This window comes from Gamsiella multidivaricata (genome assembly GCF_025024155.1).
Source record: "Gamsiella multidivaricata strain RSA 2152 chromosome Unknown BC939scaffold_56, whole genome shotgun sequence".
NCBI classification, from domain to species: domain Eukaryota; kingdom Fungi; phylum Mortierellomycota; class Mortierellomycetes; order Mortierellales; family Mortierellaceae; genus Gamsiella; species Gamsiella multidivaricata.
This window is the reverse complement of record NW_026251764.1, coordinates 197967-217208: the sequence shown is the minus strand read 5'-3', so window position 1 is coordinate 217208 and position 19242 is coordinate 197967. Positions and strand designations below refer to the sequence as shown.

At 48.9% G+C, this 19242-nt stretch overlaps 9 protein-coding genes across 9 annotated transcripts; 5 read left to right on the top strand and 4 right to left on the bottom strand.

The window, feature by feature from the left end:
* Positions 1–70: 70 nt before the first annotated feature.
* BC939DRAFT_505407 (uncharacterized protein) lies at positions 71–648 on the bottom strand (the record flags this gene model as incomplete). The annotated part of the gene is made up of 3 exons (XM_051560654.1): positions 71–134; positions 235–508; positions 642–648. 3 exons carry the CDS (start codon positions 646–648, stop codon positions 71–73), a joined length of 345 nt encoding a protein of 114 aa, XP_051409762.1.
* Positions 649–1508: 860 nt separating this feature from the next.
* On the top strand, positions 1509–2707 carry BC939DRAFT_530957 (uncharacterized protein; the record flags this gene model as incomplete). Its single annotated transcript, XM_051561593.1, has 3 exons — positions 1509–1766; positions 1879–2027; positions 2115–2707. Coding segments are annotated over 3 exons (596 nt in total), but the record flags the coding sequence as incomplete, so codon positions are not given.
* A 239-nt stretch (positions 2708–2946) lies between these two features.
* Positions 2947–3703, top strand: BC939DRAFT_459111 (uncharacterized protein). The gene has a single exon (XM_051556693.1). The coding sequence runs from the start codon at positions 3068–3070 to the stop codon at positions 3527–3529; it is 462 nt and encodes a 153-aa protein (XP_051409760.1). The 5' UTR covers positions 2947–3067; the 3' UTR covers positions 3530–3703.
* Positions 3704–3846: 143 nt separating this feature from the next.
* On the bottom strand, positions 3847–5592 carry BC939DRAFT_484683 (ferric reductase NAD binding domain-containing protein; the record flags this gene model as incomplete). Its single annotated transcript, XM_051559265.1, has 2 exons — positions 3847–5375; positions 5517–5592. 2 exons carry the CDS (start codon positions 5590–5592, stop codon positions 3847–3849), a joined length of 1605 nt encoding a protein of 534 aa, XP_051409759.1.
* Positions 5593–6981: 1389 nt separating this feature from the next.
* BC939DRAFT_459107 (uncharacterized protein) lies at positions 6982–7671 on the top strand. Its single transcript, XM_051556692.1, has one exon. The coding sequence runs from the start codon at positions 7000–7002 to the stop codon at positions 7297–7299; it is 300 nt and encodes a 99-aa protein (XP_051409758.1). The 5' UTR covers positions 6982–6999; the 3' UTR covers positions 7300–7671.
* A 278-nt stretch (positions 7672–7949) lies between these two features.
* Positions 7950–15311, top strand: BC939DRAFT_426431 (uncharacterized protein; the record flags this gene model as incomplete). The annotated part of the gene is made up of 6 exons (XM_051553172.1): positions 7950–8374; positions 8798–10596; positions 10747–11175; positions 11270–14196; positions 14315–14404; positions 14549–15311. Coding segments are annotated over exons 1-6 (6087 nt in total), but the record flags the coding sequence as incomplete, so codon positions are not given.
* A 396-nt stretch (positions 15312–15707) lies between these two features.
* On the top strand, positions 15708–16063 carry BC939DRAFT_459098 (uncharacterized protein). The gene has a single exon (XM_051556691.1). The coding sequence runs from the start codon at positions 15728–15730 to the stop codon at positions 15953–15955; it is 228 nt and encodes a 75-aa protein (XP_051409756.1). The 5' UTR covers positions 15708–15727; the 3' UTR covers positions 15956–16063.
* A 619-nt stretch (positions 16064–16682) lies between these two features.
* Positions 16683–17794, bottom strand: BC939DRAFT_399907 (G-protein gamma-like domain-containing protein; the record flags this gene model as incomplete). The annotated part of the gene is made up of 2 exons (XM_051552506.1): positions 16683–16800; positions 17694–17794. The coding sequence occupies 2 exons, from the start codon at positions 17792–17794 to the stop codon at positions 16683–16685; spliced, it is 219 nt and encodes a 72-aa protein (XP_051409755.1).
* A 334-nt stretch (positions 17795–18128) lies between these two features.
* BC939DRAFT_246641 (uncharacterized protein) lies at positions 18129–19103 on the bottom strand. Its single transcript, XM_051550965.1, has one exon. The coding sequence runs from the start codon at positions 18954–18956 to the stop codon at positions 18201–18203; it is 756 nt and encodes a 251-aa protein (XP_051409754.1). The 5' UTR covers positions 18957–19103; the 3' UTR covers positions 18129–18200.
* Between the last annotated feature and the right edge of the window lie 139 nt (positions 19104–19242).

The window sequence follows — 19242 nt, the reverse complement described above, 5'->3', positions numbered from 1 at the left end:
ACTATATCGATGTCCACTTGCTCCAGGAAGCCAATCTAACAAAGGCGCGTGACTGATGCTTTGTAGGGGCTTATTCTAAGCTGTTGGACAAAGGATTAACCTCCTCGCATCCAGCCTTGTCGAGTTCGTCATCACTGGAAGTACCGGTGCCTTACAGCAATGGTTAGTGTCTGCTGTCAGTCTCAAGTAAAAGGCTAAAAGGTGTACGACCAAGGACAAAGTCATTAACGCGACCTTTGTTTTTTTGCGGCCTCTGAACCATCGCGCAATGTCGCGCCTGTTTCTGTGTCGCCCCGCAGCCACTCGCCTACACTCACCTCTTCTGCGCTCGCGTTGCCGCACACCTCCTCAATATCCGTCTCCTCGAGCTCCATCTCCCCGACCCGCGCCTCTTCCATACGCGTACCCTCGAGTTCAGCCTCAGCTATCTCTGCACCGTCCGCTCCAACTTCATCTGCCCATGACTTGCCCACCCCCTCGGGCGCTTCGCTGCGGAGTCCACCGTCCCCTAATAGGGCAAGCATAAAACGGAAGAGACCAATTATGAACAAAACAGATGACGCGGCGATTAAGCGCTGAACGAAGGTACTTGATACCCAAAGATTCGAACGTATCTGAGCCTTACGCTAAAACCATCGGACTAAACATTTCTTCTTTTCTATAGAGGTTCGACAAGATGGATAAGAGCCGTTTTTGGCAACTTCAATCAGGACAATACGTGGAAGAGGTACTCCAGGATGCCCGCGTCGCAGCCTAGACGGCCACAAAAATCAACTCTTTCACAATTGATTTCGACTGCGAGATTACGAGGAGTCTTTTCGATGATGAGGAGTGACAGGAGCTCCAAAGAAAAAACGACTTTCGTCTGCCGCAACTTCCGCTCACCACGACTAATTATTTGCTGCGGTTGCGTAAAGTCATGCTGAAAAGTGTCCCGGTCACCTCGGTGCCCATCCCGGAAGACGACTCATTTTCTTGCACGTTAGTACAAGGATCAATGCAAGTTTGATAAGTCATCAGGGTCCTCCGGCGCGAATGGTAGTAGCTAAACAATGCTAATTAGATTCTATTGGACTTCGCTTGATAGGCAGGGGTTGTATAAGAAAGATCTGTCGCCATTTGCTGTAGGTGATTTGTCGGAGTGCTTTTGGGCGCGAAAGTCCTGGCCTGTCGTGAACCTATGCTTATTCAGAGTCAAGATGACCTTTTCTAAGCAAGGCGGGACAGAACAAGGGAAGGTGATATGTAGTTCAGAAAGCAAGGTCAAAGAAAGCGTAGGGATATATTCAAGTTGCTAGATGAGGAACAAACAGGTACAGAACTATGGAATATATATAAATACCTCCTTTGTCTCCGTGTAGCGGTCGCACGCGTTTCCAAGTATCGACTGATCATGTCGTAGTACGCGACATGGCCGATGTTGCTGGACCTTCTCAACGACGCCAAGGGCGTCTTCGGCATTGACGGCGAAAAAATGGGACTGGAGAGCTCGTGACGAAGAAACAGTGGCATGAATGTGGAACGAGAAAGCACAAGGAATGCGACAGGAAAGAAGATGGACCTTATCTTCAGAGACGTGATCCAGAAGAAGGATTGGATGATGGTTGAACGGATGCGAGAGTGGGATACTCAGTCCACAAAGTTCTTGACGGAGATAGACCTTTGTCTGTTTAAAGAGACCACCACAATTATGTTGCATAGGCTTCAGGACACAAGAAACGAGGAGATGTGGGAGAAAGGTCGCTTCTTTGAGATTTACCCAGGGAGTAAGCAGGATTATTCTTTATTGCTGCTGATGTTTATTTTTATTTTTTATTTTTTATTATTATTATGATGAAATAGTCTACTAACCAACACGCATATTCTGTCCACATATAGGCCAGGGTTTCCTGACGTTCGAGGTGCGGCCAACTGGAGGCATGTCATATGTTTCGTTGTTCCATGCATGTCCTGTGTATGATCTGCCAGCCACGCCTGAGGAAATGGTGCCTCAAGTTCAAGGTTTAGCACATCTCTTGCAAGCTCGTGTAAGTGTACTTTCAGTTTCTTTGCAAAGTACAGTCGGTATGAAATGGCCTCTAATAATCTCTATATCAGCTTCTTCGCATTTTTAGCAAGTCATGTTGAAGACAATCGCGTTGTATCAACCCCTGCTTGCCGAGTCACTCAAAGATGATGATGATGATAATAATATCGTACAGGATTTTGACTGGGTGTATGGTGCAAGCCATACGGATCTCGATGCCACCATCGACCTGGCATCGTCCCCCATCTCGCAGCCTCACTCGCCCCATTTGTTGTGATTACCAGTACTTGAATTGAATTGGCATCGGTCGCAGCGGATTCAATGGCGGAGCGGGCTGTTTGATAGCCACTGCACGCACCCAAGTCTTGTAGATATATGTAGTCATGCCTGCCTAAATATATAAAATTGCTTGATGGACCACCCCCTCGGGGACGACGTTGCTGTCTCTGGCGGTGCCGAAGTGTCGGTTGTCTCAAGCGACAGCCGGAGTGTGCTCGATTGTGTGCCCTTGTGCTCCAGGCTGTTATTCTAAAAGACTTCAGCGAGCGCGAAGATTTAGTCGCTTTTTCTGGACGTTTATTCGAGGGGTCCTCATTATAGCTGGCATCGAGAGTCGGGAGTTGGAGGGCGTAATCGAAAGGAATAAGGAACGAAAGAACGAAGGCAAGACGTGTTATGGCTACCAGTTTCTCAGCACTGACTTGAAACGATCCATTAATATGCTCTTAATGTCCATTCTACAGGACTAAGATATTGTCGGTAAACCTAAAAGGGGATAGTGGCGATTGACCACAGTTCAGGCTGAGAGCACACTGACCATGTCAACCCGAGATTCAAGAAAGGACGTTTTCGTTCCCGGCGGCCTCCTATATGCGCAGCACAGCGGGGCAATTAGGTTAAGGTCAGGCGTTGCGCCTGAACGTTAGTCTATATAACATAGGCATTCTTTCCCATCCGCCTTTTCTCTTTCTTCTTTCTTTCTACACCAAACAGCAACCACGACTCTTTCAATTCGATCAAACCATACTCTCTCACCGAACCATGTCGTACCTCCTCTTGCTTCGCGTCTCACCTCAGATCCAGATCCCGTTCCGCCGGGCTTTTGCGACTCCTCCACCTGAGCGAACTCCCATGCCCGTGGCTCCCTCACCTGTGCCGGCTCCACAGAACGGCACCATCAATAGCTCCTCTTCATCTTCAGGAACAAACGATTGCTCACCCGGCAACCCTTCCGCATCTTCTACTTCGGCGCAAGGGCCCGATGATGAGTCGAACATGAATCCCTTCTTATTGATGCTCAAGGGTCACAAGAAGCAGCGCCTGGCGATTGCGACAGCACTCGCAGCGGCGGTCAGCGCCGACGCTATGTTCACGTACTTTATGTTTTTTCACGAACGCAAAGAAGGCGAGGCAGTCAAGACGGACACGATCTTTGACGCGAAGGCTCAGAAGCTCGGGCCGCACTTAGTCAGCGAGGAGGGCGTTAGTCCCACGGAGAAGTGATGACGGCAATGGTATCCGATTTGGATAAGAACATCACGACCCTCCTCCACTATTTTATGAATTGACATGCAACCGCCCTTTTCAAATGGTCCAACAGAACAAAACTCCCCGCTCTTCTTTAAGATACGTCATACCAAGATAACTCCCCACTCTTTTGAATAAATACAATATATTTTGAAGTTGGTGTGCTATGACTTTTTGCTTGGGTCCTGGTGCCGAATGGCGGCCTCAAAAATTTTCTGATCAAAGAGAAAGTAGTCAGATGAGCGGAGCGTTAGTACAGAAAGCGACGCTTCATAACTGCAAACAGCGCCTGTTCATTGCTCTTGCTTGCCTTTGTGCCAAACGAACTGCGTACTTCCATGACTAAATTTCGTGCAGCAGGCATGCAGCTGCTTGCCCATCTTTTTCGGTCCACAGAAAAACACGCCAATATCCGTATCCGCATGGTTTCCTCGAATCCGCTCAAACTCAGCATCCAGGTTCGGTCTTCCAAAGCGGGTCCTCGCCCTCAGTCCTGTAACTGTGTCTGCAAACGCGCTCTCCTCATTAATCATCAGATTGCCGACCTCGGAATGCCTGAGTCGCCCCGTCAAAAACGTGTGAATCTCAATAAACTGGTTCAGATCCTGCGACTCGAGTGCCAAAAGCAATGACTGGAACCATTCGAACGACTCCTTGTCGCGGCAGATCCAGAAGAAGTATACCTTGTGCAACTTGGTTACTTTGGTTGGATAATTGACCCGGTACCAGATGCTCTTGAGCACACTCGCAAAGGGTGTCACGCCAATACCTGCCCCGACCAGGATAGTGACCTCAAACTTGAAGACATCCTCTGAAGCCGCACCAAAGGGACCGTCGATCATGATCCGCGGCAAGACCGTGATCAGTCCCTTCTTGTCGCCCAGATTCTCCTCCCACCCACTAGGACCATCGGCATCACAACCCAGTTTCCTGCTCAGCGCCTCTGTAAAATCGCCAATGACGCGGATATGGACGCTCAAGTAATCTTCCTCTGGCGCGTTTGTCAGCGTGAAGGGGTGCCACTGCCAGAGCGACACTTCGGGGCAACACAAGAATATATATTGCCCGGCCAATGCCTGACAATTCTCCTTCTTGATCTGGATCTCGACGACTTTGGAGGGGTGGAGAATGACGCGGGAGATGACGGTCTTTTGACTGGCGCGCCATTCGCGCATGATCCGTTCTGTCAAGTAAGTAAATCCACTCGCCACCCAGTATTTCCAGAAACTCGCAATGTCTTTGCAGTATGGCGGACGATCAGGCGTGAGCAGACAGAATGCACCATGAAAAGAGAAGAAAAAGAAAAACAGCAGGAATAAATGATGCCAGTACCAAAAGATCTCGAAATTTCTTTGGCGGACGCTCGGCAAAGATGTACAGACCATGATCCCCAGGAAAAGCAGCATTATATGGCCTGTCAGTCCTGGTCCCGAAAGTAACATCAGATTCCAAAACGAATACTGGGCAGGATCCGAGCGGGACAGTTTCCAAAAGTTAACATAATGGGCAGCCGTATGGAGCAGGGTGAAGAAAACGATGCTCCACGCGATGGCCTTGTGAAAGGCGATGGACTTATCAAAGGGAATGATACGGTTTAGAGGCGTGGATCGAAGCCATGAGATGAGGGTTCTGCAAACAGGGAAGAGGATGATGCCAGAATCGACGTGAAGGACCAGAGCGGCACCACGGGCGATCGGGAGGGTGACTCCGAGTTTTGAGCGGACGATTTCAAAGTTGTCAGAGTAGTGGTAGTTGAAGAAGGCGAGACCAAAGATGCTGATGTGTATGAGGATCCAGAGCCCTAGAAAAATGGCGCGGCTACCTGATTGGAAAGGAAAGCTTATTTGAGACAAGGTTTATTGGACTGAAACACGGTATAGCCCTGCAGAGCTAAGCATGCGTACAGGAGATGGCATCGATGTATAGAATGAGATTGTAAAAAAATAAAATAAAAGGAACTTGCCTTCATTGATCATCCAAATGGTGAACCGCTGATACCATGAGATACGAGCCTTGATATCGATCTCATTTCGGTTCATGCTGTTGTGGCATCGTTCTGTCGATTGGGGTGCCTTGAGATGGATCAAACCCAACTGCTGCTGGTATTGTTGTTCAAGTCGGTTCATTAGTATGGAGGCCGTCATATGACCAGCCTTTGACTTTTGACGGTGTTCACTTCGAGAGCACAGAATGGGGGTTTGTTATGAATAATCACAGGTCTGATAGGGTACTTTCTATGGGTTACAATGGGGGTGGGGAACGGGAATCGAGCCAAATGCGTAGACAGAGGGTGGGATGTGAACAGAAAACGAGAAGCGAAGAAGAACATTCATTCAAGAGCCCTCAGTGAAGCTATAAGCAAAACGAAAAAGAAAAAGTTAGCGTGAGTTGGGAAGGTTACTGTCCAGGTGGCCAAGCTATGAAAAGGAAGACGGGGCCGATTACGCAGGAGCACCCGTACATTATTAGTGTCCTAACCCCTTTGGATTATCCCTTGATTTCTTGCTCAAATAAGAAACTATTGCTGCTAGGGACCGCAGTCTTTATGGGCGTTTTTCAGTCGTTGCAGATAGAAGGTACTATGAGTGCGCAACAGCTCCGTCGAGTCCACCGCAGCAAAGGCATGAAACCGCAACGGAGAGTTAGAAACCAACGTAGGGTTGAATAACGCCGCCTCCAGATACGGACCAATGGTTGAAAAATATCAACGCCCATCCTACGAGTGAGCGTCTTTGGGTTTGTTTATATTGCTCTCAAAGAAAGCAAGTGGAGTACGAGAGAAGGAAAAGAGGGGCCGTCAGGGTGATCAACGTCGGAAATAGTTAGGCAAGAGGAAACCGCAGCGACAGGAAAAGGGTCGAGAACGTTGAACTAGCATAGATTCAAGATGAACTAATGTCGGGCCACGAGAAAGTAGGGCTCAATAATTATAATAGGGAATAAAGGGAAAAGGAGAAGGCGCTGTAATCATCCGAACACATTTCTAATGGCATTTTGCATGTTGCGAGTAGCTGCAATAGTCCAAGGTGCATAAAAAAACAAAACAGAACATGAGTTCATCTCGAAAAATGGAGAAACCAGTGACATACAGAAGGAGAGGAAAGGTTTGATCGAAAACGATGATAGACGAGGGTCTTTTCCGTTGTCTTTCTCGGCTAGGCTTTGAGAAATAACGGTTAGAGTTAGCTTATGCACAATCTTGCAGTGATGCATGGACCATGGCGCTTGTCCAACTTTAGGCGATATTGAACAGCTCAATTTAAAACGACGCGCTCATGTTTGTTTGCTCTTTGAGTTGAATCCCCATGCCTCATATATCTCTTTTTTATTTTGGTTGAGATCTAGAGCCAAAAACTGTATAAAAGCTAAGACCCACACCCCTTGGTTACATGTGCCATGGGGTCCTCTACTATAGCTTAACATAATAGCCCAGAATACATGCATACATGCGCGATTTCGCAACAGAAATGTTCGCTTGTCCTTTTTCCTTGTTGTGTGTGTGTGCTGGCTGTTGTTGTTGGTGGTGGTGGTGGATGGATAGGTGTCAATGCCCCTCCTTATTTTTCTCTGTGGACGAACTTGACAAGAGATATCGATCGAGTCAAGAAAAAGTGAAAGGGAAGGGAAGTGAGTGTCAGGGGAAACTGCACTCCAGGTCAGCCAAATCAGGCCACCAGAGAGGCGGGCAACACGCTTTGTCCATCTCACGTGTACACCCACAGTGCACATGTCTAGGTCAATTGTAGCTGTGTAGTAAGTCGTTTAAGCAGCGAAAGATGGTGGATGTAATCGACCAATGCACCATGACTGTGAAAGTACCACTATGTAAGCCTGAGTAACTTTTTCTTAGCGTATGTATGTGGCAAATGTGGGGAGCAATTGAAGAAAAAGGGAGGGACAGGGAACACAAACATGACAGTGAGAAAGAAGGAAAAAGGCGCTGCAATCGAATGACCCCATTCGCTCATTTCCCCCATCACCAGTACCATCACCAGCATCGTGTCCCCTCCTTTTGCATCAAGCCTTCCTTCTCTCTCATTCTTCATTGACATCTTCATTGCATAGAGAATACCCTGCTCCTCCTTTCATGACCCATTGCTTTTTTTTTGACACCTACCCTCGAAGCATACCTGAAATTTTAAATCGTATTGTATGAAGGTAGCACTGAAATAGAACCTGCCCAAACGGAAAGAAGGACTCAGGAACCCTATTCACACCCTCACACCCTCACATATTCACATCTCATACTCACACACAACCACATACCCTCCCCCTGTCCCTTTTCAACACTCAACGATTCTTCCCCCTCCTTATCTCCTCCCCACTCATTCCTTCTCCCTGCGTCTCGCTCGCTGACACTGCAGCCATTTCCAGGTACACACCAACGTAACACCCTCGCACGCATTTCCTGTCTTTGAACGATAGGAACTCAGAAACACTATCCCCAATGGAGTCTTCTGCCCTTTCCGTCTTGTCAAAAATCCTCGCCATCACTCCCCCTATTCATACTTTGCATCCAAAACGCGTCTGCCCTTTGTCCACCTCAGTGCATATTATCCTTCTTATATCGTCCGTGTTATTTCCAATGTGTTATTTCCGTCAATCAAAATCGCGTTCAATTTTGGTACCAGCGACCTGACGCGTACTTTTTTTTGTCATATTTGTAAGGAGTAAGAGGCAGCGCGCAAGCGAGGCAGTAACAGTTATAGTGCGGACAGCAGCCTGAAACCTCTATATCCAAATGCACTCAATTGCGTCTCTGCCCACCAACACACTCATTCCCGAGTCCTGCGAGGCCAAAGGAAGGCATCCAGCCACAAGGTAAAGCACACGATCCGGATACCCTATTCTTTTGCAGATGGACCATGAACAGAGCGGTCTAGGTGGATGATAGACTACCGTCAATGGTATACTTGCAGCTGTACAATCTCCTCCTTGTATCTCTCCCCATCCGCTTTCTTTCTCATTCCTCTTCTCTCTCTCTCGCACCTGGCCTTCCGGGATGGTGCTGTTTATTTCATTCTCCTCTCTCCCCTCACTTTTTTATATAATTCTATTTTGTGGTCCCTGTCCATTTTTTTTCTTGTCTTTCCCGATGCTGCATTCACAACAATGAAAAATGACAGGTTTCCATCTTTGCCTCTCTTGAACTGGTCTCGATTCTTCCTCTCTTGTATCTCTGCGTCTGTGTGCCCCCTGCACCAACTTTGCTCTGAATGTACGCTGCATCTCTCATGCACATAGCCTGCCAATGTCTCAGGAATCAGTTCGTGCAGGAGCCGCGGGAACAGGGACACAGATAGATACGACCACACTGAGTGCCCAGCCAACTACGGACGTACCGTTCTCGGCTCCATCAAGTGTCGTAACGTCCGACATCACCCAGCCTGAACATCCTCCCGTATCACTTTACGCCGCGACACTTTCCTCAACCGCTACAGTGGAGCTGTTCGCAAGACCATTCGCACCTACAGCACCGACTGGAGTGTCAGAAACAACAGAAACTACGCCAACAACCATCATGGAGACCATGCCAGGAACAAGTACCAGACAAAGCGCTGACATTCCTTCTCAACAACCATCAATGTTGTTGGACACGTCTCTTGTGCCTGTCGATATTCCAGCCGTCGCTACATTGGCAGCTACACCATTAACGTTGACAGCACAGAACATATATCTACAAAGTGTCAACACCAATGGTTCGAGGAATGACCTAGATAACAGCTCACCCGAGTGCCCAAGCGCAGATCTGCCTAATGCCAGTTGCCACATTGGTCAAACCGAGGTAGTCGACGACGAAATCTCTGTTGCACAACTGAGAATTGTCTTCCCATCGGCCCTCTCCTCCAAGGAATTACATTCCCGCAAATCACCATCTCTACCGCCCCTAAAGACAACGCCTATTACCTCAAGTGCCACAAGAACCACATCGACAGCTTGCATTTCTACCTCCTATCCCGAGATTGCCCTTGACTCAGAGGCAGATGTTCAACTCGCTCATGATGCTGCTGCCAACAACAGCGGCAACGGAGACGACACTGAAGAAGGGAACGACAATAGTGGTGAACACGACAGCAATACGTGGAGCGAGGGTCCAGGCAACGACAACGCTAATGACGCATACAGAGACCCATATGCTGCGGGATACGACTCTGCCTGTCCTCCATCAACTGTAGCATCATCCCCAAGCGAATATGTAAGCCCATCTTGGATCCTCCCGCCCATCCCATCTTTTTCAGAAATCGGGCTGACCTTTGATAAGATGCGGACCCGCAGTATAGAGGACATGGACAGTTGCAACGGAAACGCGTCCACCAATACCCATAACCAGGATGCTACTACGAGCTTCAGTACAATTCGACAGGACCAAACGCCAGATAGCTCCTGCGCTGTCAGCTCAGAGATCCATCAACTTCCCAGCGGACAAAACGACAAGGAGAACATCCCTAACTATAACCCAGCTATCTTTGATCAGATCCAATCAGACGTCAACGAGGCCTATATTATTTGGAGCACACCATCCGACGGAAATGCAGGAGCAGTATCCACCCATCCGGCCGACTCTATTTCAGCACCGCCGCAGGGAAGTCGTATTGGAGGAAATTCAGCCTCTGCAACGAGCAGTCAAAGCACGCAAAATCTGCCTTCATCTGAGCCCTCTGCTCCAGTCAAACGATGGTCTGCAGGAGATGCATTTAAAGGGAGGGATAAAGGGAGAGACTCGTTCGAGAACGAAAGAGCTCATGCACAGAAACCGAGCGAGGCAAACGCACATGAAGGATCGAAGCCCACTGCTCCCTCTTCTGATAGTACCCCCGGCCCGAGCTTTTCAATTTCGCCCAGTTTTGTCAAACCGCTCGAGAAATTGAGCGGGTCAATTTCTATCATCCGCCCTGTCAGCGCGGGAGTCCATTCGTCCTCCAAGAGCACATCAATGAACACGATTGTCGCTAACTCGACCACGTCCTACGGCTCCTCAGAGGATCGTGTTATCATGGCCGCTACTGTTGAAAAACTGGTCGAGAAACTCACAAGCGACATTGGTACGTATTCCTTTACTCATTTTTTTTGGACATTAAAGACTTACACGAACATGAAATGATCTGTATACTTGACACCGAGGGGGGGAGGGAGAGGGGGTTTATTGTTTTTTGCTAACCATTCTGGTCTTTTATTGTATTTGCTAACTGTAGACTACACCTTCCTCACAGACTTTTTCCTTATCTATCGGCTCTTTATTTCGCCGCTCGCCTTACTGAAGTTGCTCTTGGCTCGCTTCCACTGGGCCCTGACTGAGGACACGCCTCAGCGACAGATTGTGCGAGTGCGCACGTTTGTTACCATGCGACACTGGCTTCTCAATTATTTCGAATACGATTTCATGGCCTGTAAATACCTGCGTCGCACTCTTGTCCAAAGCTTAAAGTCCTTGGCCGATCATCCAATCGTCTCTTCGAGTGTCCGGGACCAGAGAATCGTCAAAGAGTTGCGGAGGCTGTTTCAGCTCAAGAAGAAGGTCCATTGTCGCGAGATGTCCCAGAAGGCCTTGGAGGGCCCCGCTACGAGACGAGCCGAGGAATCTTCTCATCCTCCTAGCTACCATCGACGATCCCTGAACCTTGGTACGCCCAAACAGTTGGTGCGCATGGAAAACCAAGACGCTGCATCATGGTTATACTCCTTATTAACACTCGCCATTTATTTACCAACATACAGCAGAATGGGCGCAGACCATGGCTGCATCGAGTAAGCGATCAAGTGCCGAAACCAGTGGCACCAAGCAGACTCGATTTCAGGAATCAGTATTTGGACCAGATGATCGACCCGATCCGAGCGGCAACGATAGGTTATCGGGAGACGACACCACCGACCAAGAGCTCGCCCTTTCTTCAGACGACAGCCACAGCGAAGACGACATGTACGAGGAGGAAGAAAGCTATACGATCCACACAGGAGAGCGGTATGCCCAGGATGAGATATCAAATGGGGAGACCGAAGATACTAGTTTCGAAGACAACAGCCTGGAAGATGATCAGAATGCAGGCGAGTCCCTATCTAGCAGTAGCCATCTCCCCTCGCCTGCGTTCTCGTACGGTTCTTCATTGTCGAAGAAAGTGCAAGCATACCCGGACGAGTTATCACAGGGACTATACGATAGTTGTTCCGAACTCGTCATGGCCACGTCCCCCAGAAACCATCCTAATAACTTGCACTCGCCAAGCGCCTCAGACCATGTACCATACCATCATCGGAGCCACACCGTACCCCGGGCTTATGACACACGGTCACAGCCAAGGCCACTGTCTTATGTTGATGCATCCTTCGACTCATCCTCGCCCTTTGCATTCTCGCCACCGGGTTCACCACATCCCCTGGAGCCCTATATCAACCCACCCCCACGTGCGCTCACGTCGGTAGAGAGGAAGAAGACGTTTTCTCAATATATGGCGACGACAGTGGAACAGTTATCAAAGGTCAAGCGGGTCTTTCTGCCAAAATCATCTCAGCCGATCCAGGATCTTCGACATCAGTCGACATCTTCCGCTTCCTCACGGTCTTTAACTGCAGGTGGAGTCGGAGGGGAAATATATAGCCCATCCCGGGGAGGTGCGAACGAGGACAGGGTGTACCATAGTAACTCCAGTGCATCGCAACCATCGACCGCTTTCAATTCCAACACGGCATCCAAGAGTGTTGTCTCGTCGGTAGATGGGTGCCGATTGTGGCGCGATGAGCAGCAGCAGCAAAACATGGACCAGAGCCATTACCGTAGTATCGGATCCAGCGAATGGTCCAGCGACGACGGGGACTCACAGCTGGAAGTGACGAACACGAACAACGAGCAGATACCAATGTGGGACAGGGCCAGCAGAGTTGATCCTCGAGTGCTTCCACAGAGACGTCAGAGTGAACAGTACCTACGGCAGCAGGACACAGGGTCATCATCGTATGGTACGCGACCTATTGGAGAGTCTGGGCTCGTTATGCTGGATGAGGCTGTCAAGCCTCGTCAATCGACCTCAAATGGACAGAAGCGACTTGGCATGACTTTGGAGGAGTTTTTCGCCGCGAGAGAGGTGCTCGAACAGAATCGAGAGGCTGTTGACTATGAAGAGGGAGAAAAGAAAAACGACGGGGAGGACCGCTTGAATGTTCTATGCACAACAGCACCGCCGAGCGGTCGAGAACTCCGGAGAACTGCACAGAAGCGCGACCATCGCGCGTCGTGGATGACCCATTCTTCAACAAACTCTTCCGTCTTTGGAGCCGTACTCACGCAGGGACACTTGCCACCAAGCCAGGTCATCAAAGTTAATGAGGCTGGGAATGTGGATCGGTTTATGGAGCGCCTGCACAGGAACCAAACAGCAACAGCCGCTACACCCGAGTCAACCAGTGACGCGTCCAAGGGAATGCAAAAACACGGAATGCGTCGAGGGAGTACCGACCCCATCCGAGATAGCCTCGAAGAGGATAGGGCCGACAAAGCGATCAACGTTCACGGGGCCCAGCAGGAGTCGCGTGAGAATGAAGGCAACAGTGCAAATCTAGGAATGAATGTTCGCCGAAGCCGCAAGCTTGCTCAGCACCCGCACCGCCGAACCTTACCGATTATGCACTATTACTACCATCACCACTATCTACAACATCGCCAGAGCGAAGATGCTTTACAGGGCTACCCACAACAGCGGCGACATTCAGCTGAGGTCCATAACCTGAGCGGCTGGTCGACTTCACAGGCCAAGGAAAGGAGGTCCATTCAAGAGACAACTGGAGCAGCTCCGGGCTCAATGACGCTACTGGAGGGTGCAGAGTATGCTGCTGCTCTTCGGGAAACACAGCGGCAGCTGCGGATGATGACCAGTCAGGATAGCCAGGGCCAGACCGTTTGGCGCCCGACCCCACGCGTTCCACTTCAAGCACCTACGCGGCCTGTGGGCCCAAGGCCCCGCCCTCTGGATAGCTCGGCCTTTATCTCAAGCCAGCATTCTGCTGGTCAGACAAGGTCCAACTCTGATCCGCATTTGCTCTACATGGCGGATCCCGAGACCGCGACAACGCTATTCAAACCCACCCCGAAATCGAGCCCTGCTTCTCGAGGAGGAGCACATCGGTTCCACTCGCTGCCATACCATACGAGTCAGGGTGGGCACTACGGCCATCAATCCCACGAGGACAGCTATAACCAACAGCGTAGCCCAATGAACCCGCGCTTCCATAGCATTATCTCGTCATCAAGAGAGGCTCCACGTCCACCACCTTCGATCGTCCTCCGGCACCGGTCTGAGCATATCGCTCAGCAGCTGTGTTTGATCGAACGCGAGTACCTGAACCAGATCCCATGGTACGAGCTAGTCAATGCGGGCTGGAAGAAAAGGTCACCCGAGTCCTTTGATGATACTGCAGTGGAAGATGCAGCTGCTGGCGGTGATGATGGGACTCTGCGACCTGCTGCTGAAGGTAGCGTGGTGGAAGAGAGTCAAGAGGAAGCACCGTCTACGGCACCCGTTCCTCGAAGGCCTGCGAGTCCATGGCCACTCGGCCGCTCTCAGACTGCAAGGACCCATATGCAGCGGTTCCCACAACGGAGTCATACGAAGGATAGTCCGAGCGTGGCCCAGCTCGTGGATCGATTCAACTTGGTAGGAGAGAATGAGAGTGAGGGAGGGAGGGGGGGGGATGTACTGGTTATGGCCGCATTTATTTCTTGATCCACCACATGCTTAATTCCATAACGATGAACGATTGATATATTGATAGACATGCCGTTGGGTACAATCCGAGATCTTGAAGACGACGGACCTGGAGCTACGAGTCAAGGTGGTCGAGAAGTTCATCAGGGTCGCACAAGTATGTCTCTTTGTTTCATCTGTATTTATTGCTATACATATTCCTGTTGTATTCAAGGCTCCGTCTGTGCGACCGACATTGACAAGGGTTTGGGCGCAACCCGCCTACTCTTTTTTCTTTGTTTTTCTTTTTCCGCATTATAAGACTTGCTACAGCTACTCTAATTTCAGCTCCGTCACGCAGATCATGCTTGCGTTGCAGGCACATGAGGTTTCTCGACTGAGCCAGACGTGGGCGCGGGTACGGCCGCAAGAGGTGAGGATCATGCAGGATCTCAAGGAGTTCACATCGATGTTCCATAATTGGAAGCATCTCCGGAGTGCGATGAAGAACATTGCGGATGAGTGGGGTGGCGCCTCCGGAGCCGGTGTGGCAGGTCAAGAGGGATCTCTCTCGACCTTGGTCCCTCCTTCCTTCAGCAGCAATGGTAGCGGCAACGGCAACGGCAACAGCAACAGCAGCGGCAAGCAAGGAGGGAATTTGATGGGTGGCGTTGGGGTTAACTTGTTCAGTAAAATGGCTGGCAAGGACAAGGACAAAGACAAGGAGAGGCACTCGCAGGTTGGATCGATGTATCCACACCCTCGTCATGTCTCTCACAATCGCTCTTCGTCGGTCGGCAAGAGTTCTGGACAGCTGGTTTCGAGCTCATCTGGACAGCAGAAGCCAACATCTGGGTCGGGCTTCCCGTCGCTGGTGTCGTCTTTGACCAAGGACAAGGATAACGACAAGGAGAGGGATCGCCAATCGCTCTTGTATGGGCCACAGTATTTTAATGCAGCTGAGAAAGATAAGGAGAGTAACAAAACCGGAGGGTATCTTCAGCAGCAACCGCAACAACAACATCAGCAACATCAACATCAACATCAACATCAACATCAACATCAACATCAACATCAACATCAACTACAACAGCAACAACAACAGCAACAACAACAGCAGCAACAGCAACAGCAGCAGCAACAGCAACAACAACAACAACAACAACAACAACAACAGGAACAGCAGCAACCGAATGGAGGGTGCATTCCGTTCCTGGGAGTGTATCTCTCAGATCTTCTTTATAATACCGAGCTACCGTCGTATGTTGAGCCCAAGGTCCCCTTTGTGACAACGACGGTAACAACAGATAGCGCGCTCCCTCCACAGAGCCACAGCGGTGCATTGGATACGACATTTTCACCACCAATAGAGCCGACTTTATGCTCATATTCAAATTCAAATTCAAATTCATATCTATATCCGGGTCCTATGAGCGGATCATCCATGTCGTCGAAGGAATGCGGGCAGCAGCAGCGGCAGCAGCAGCAGCAGCAGCCATGGATGGTGAACATGCACAAGCACCGGACGATCGCGACGATCATCAAGCGGATCCTGACGTTCCGGGCGATGGCGAATCGGTACCCGTTTGTGAAGGATGCGGAGGTGTGGGAACAGCTGATGGCGATCGAGGCCGTGGACCAGGCAGAGATGGAGCGGTTGAGTGAGATCTGTGAGGAGAAGGCGTTGGCCTCTTCGTCTGCGTTGGCGTCCCCGGTCTTTGCAAAGTGAGCCAGCCCAGAAATATGAATTTGTATAGTCTAGTAGACTATCGTAGACTATAGTAGACTGTAGTAGTCTACATTGTAGATAAATATGTGTGTGTAGTCGAGTCCCATCCCATCTTGCGCCCTCTTTTTTTTTTTTTTTTTACTACAAAATGAGTGGGAGCAAAAAAAACTAAAAAAGAAGCTTGTAAACAAAAAACCCCTCCCTCCCCCCAAAGGTGCAATTAGCTCCTGCATGAATGTTGTTGGATCCCCGTTAGTATCCATATCCCCCCAAGGGAGCACAGCCAACTAATTACTACTATGTTATTATATTTATTATGTTTATTATTATGTACATATCTTTTTTTTTTTTTTTTTTTTTTTTTTTTAAATCCTGTCAAAATATGAATGGGCGGAGTGGGTGAAGGGATGGCGATGGTAGAGCTCGGTAACATCGGAAAAAAACGAAAAGGAGAACAGCATTCTGGTGCAGTTTTTCGTTTTCGTTTTCGTTTTTTTTTTTTTTGTTTTGGTCTCCTGAGTTCCTGAAAAAGACTCCAGTAAAGAAGGTCGATGCATCGTGTGGGTTGGCTGAATAGGCGGTTGTAGGGTACGTCCGGCGTTCCTGTTGTTTCGTCTGTTCTTTGATGATTTCGTCGTCGTCGTTGTTGTTTTGTTGAGACAGTGGTTTGATCTGTCCCAGTGCATGGTGGAGCTTTGTCTTTGTCTTTGTCCTTCTTTCTTTCTTCCTACATAATGGCACAGCATCCTTTGGGTTGGGCCATGAAGGGATCCTCATGCTTATCGAGGTCGCCCCAGACCTGCGTTACAAAGACGTCTCGGGTGTCCATGCAGTACTTGATAAGCCTATTTGGACACACACCAGAAACAAATACACATGCAACGACCGCAACGGTAAACGATAAATGATAAACGATAAATGATAAATGAAAGATAAATGTTAGGGTTTTGCGAATTTAGCATACAGGTGGATTGAGCATTGACCATCAAAGTATAAAGAGTTTTTAAGGAGCTCAGAAGCGAGAGTGCCTTTTTTTTTTTTTTTTTTTTTTTTTTTTGGCATACGATGGCAGAGAAATGGATGGTGCAACGACGAGCTGAGGAGCGAAAAAAGGGTTAGAACCTGAGTTGAAACGCTTTTAGGGGAGGAGAGAAGCAAATGATGAACAAAAAAAACACTCGACTAATGTGGAGTCGAGGCACAACCCAATTTAGTACCAAACAGCTTCTTGTTGGTTGGGGACTCCCGATCCGTCTTCTTACCCCCTCCCCCCTCCCTCCTTCCCCCCACTTTCATTCAGGGGGGTCAAATCAATGGCAAAGCACCATGAAGAACAATCGGGGTCCCCCTTTGAGTGCTGCCGATGTTCCAACCGGGTATTTGAAGAAATACGAGAGAACGAGACAGAAAGAAAGAGAGTAGTTGCGCCCCTCAAATGCTTTAGTGCAACCAATGCATGCACCCGTTCTATTTCAAGATCCGTCCAGCACCCTTGGACCAAGAACCACATCCCTATTTCCAGTCCATCTTTCTGTGATGATGCTCGGTGCACATGCCGCTTTGTTCTCAATGCTCCGCAGCTCTTTCCCTTTTTTCTTTTATTTGCATGAATGAACATGCACAAAGTGCATGCATTCATGCGCCCAACATGGGTGAGGTACTTTACATAACAAAAAAAAAAAAAAAGAGAATCAAAAGAATCAAAAAAAAACTTTGATGTATAGAGAGATACACTTACAAAGAGCTGGCTTGTGATACGGAAATACGCTCGAGTTCGTATTGTTCGCGAAGTCGCTTGTTGTGTTCCAGCTGTCGTTGCAGACGCATTTCTGTTGGCATGGCTGTCAGCTGTAGGTTCTTCAAGGGGCTACAAGGGCAAAGATTAAGGCTAGGGCTGAGAGAAGCTTTGTGACAGAGTCAAATTGAAATGGACTATATTGAAGTGTTCGTGAAGAATGTAGAAGAGAGGGGGGACAGGGGAGTGAAATGTGATGTAGTCTGTTCGTTGCTGTTGGTCGTTTGTTTTGGTGTGTTTGGAGGGCTAGATAATACTAGATGTGTTTGGTGTGTGAGATCCTTGTGTGTAAATGCAAAATGCTAATTTCAATTAGATAAAAGAGGAGAGAAAAGAGATTCCAAGATGAATGCGTTGCCGAGAAAAGAAAAGAGAAGGGGAAAGAGAAGAAGAGAGAAGAGAAAGAGAAGAGGAGAAATAGGGGCTAGGAATGGCGTTGTTGTGTTCTCCCTAGAAAGTACAACAAACATGCGCCATGGACAATGGGTAATGGGCAAAAGGGAAATATAGAGAAGCGTTAGCAATTGAGCAATAACGGGAGTGAGGATGTCCCTCCAGAGCCGGCTGAATGCCCTTACAGCAAGCGAGCCGTTGAGTAGAAGAGGAAGAGGGGTCAGAGAAAGGAAGGCAAGAGGAGATGGAGAGGAAGGGAGCTCTTCTTCTTCGTTGTTCATATCGAGTCCCAGGAGAGAGAGGGAGAGAGGGCGATTGAGGGAAAAGAGGGTCTATGCACAGGGCAGGTTTAGAGTTGAGCCCATGGGACAGTGTGGACTGGGCGTGGTATGGTGGCGAGGAAGGAGCGTAGGGGCGATGGGTGGATGGTGTCTGCGTACCTTTAAGATGGAGATGGAGAATGTATGAGGATGCAAAGGAGTACATACACTGTACTATGAAGAGAGGGAGAGAGAGAGAGAGAGAGAGAGAGAGAGAGAGAGAGAGAGAGAGAGAGGAAGAAAATAGGTGTGTGTGTGTGTGTGTGTGTGCGTGTGCGTGTATGTGTGTGTGTACGCAGTGAAGTAATGAATAAGAACGGCGAAGGAGGGAGTGAAGGAGGGAGTGAAGGAGGGAGTGGGAGGGAGTGGAAGAGGGCGAGAGGTCGAGAAGTGAAGTGAAGTGAGGAAAAGAGAAAAAGAGCAAAAGAATGGACAAAGGGCGGAGTGTGATATATTCCATCGTCGTGTCATCATTAGTCTCTTCATTTTTCATTTGCGCGTCTCTTTCCTCAGTCAACAGCTGCACTGCATCTTTTCACACACACACACATACCGCGACACCTGTGGGGCCACCACCCACTTTTTTTTTATATTTATTTTTCCTTCAGCCGCACTCTTTTACACACACCACTTACTCCGAACATAGCTCGCAAAGAGCCCCATTGTCGATAAAAAAAAAAAAAAAAAAAAAAAGAGCCCTAAACGTTTTTTCCTTCTGTTGCCAGAAACGTCTATGGCATATGGGTAAATGTAAATGTCGACCATTTTATTGTGGGCTA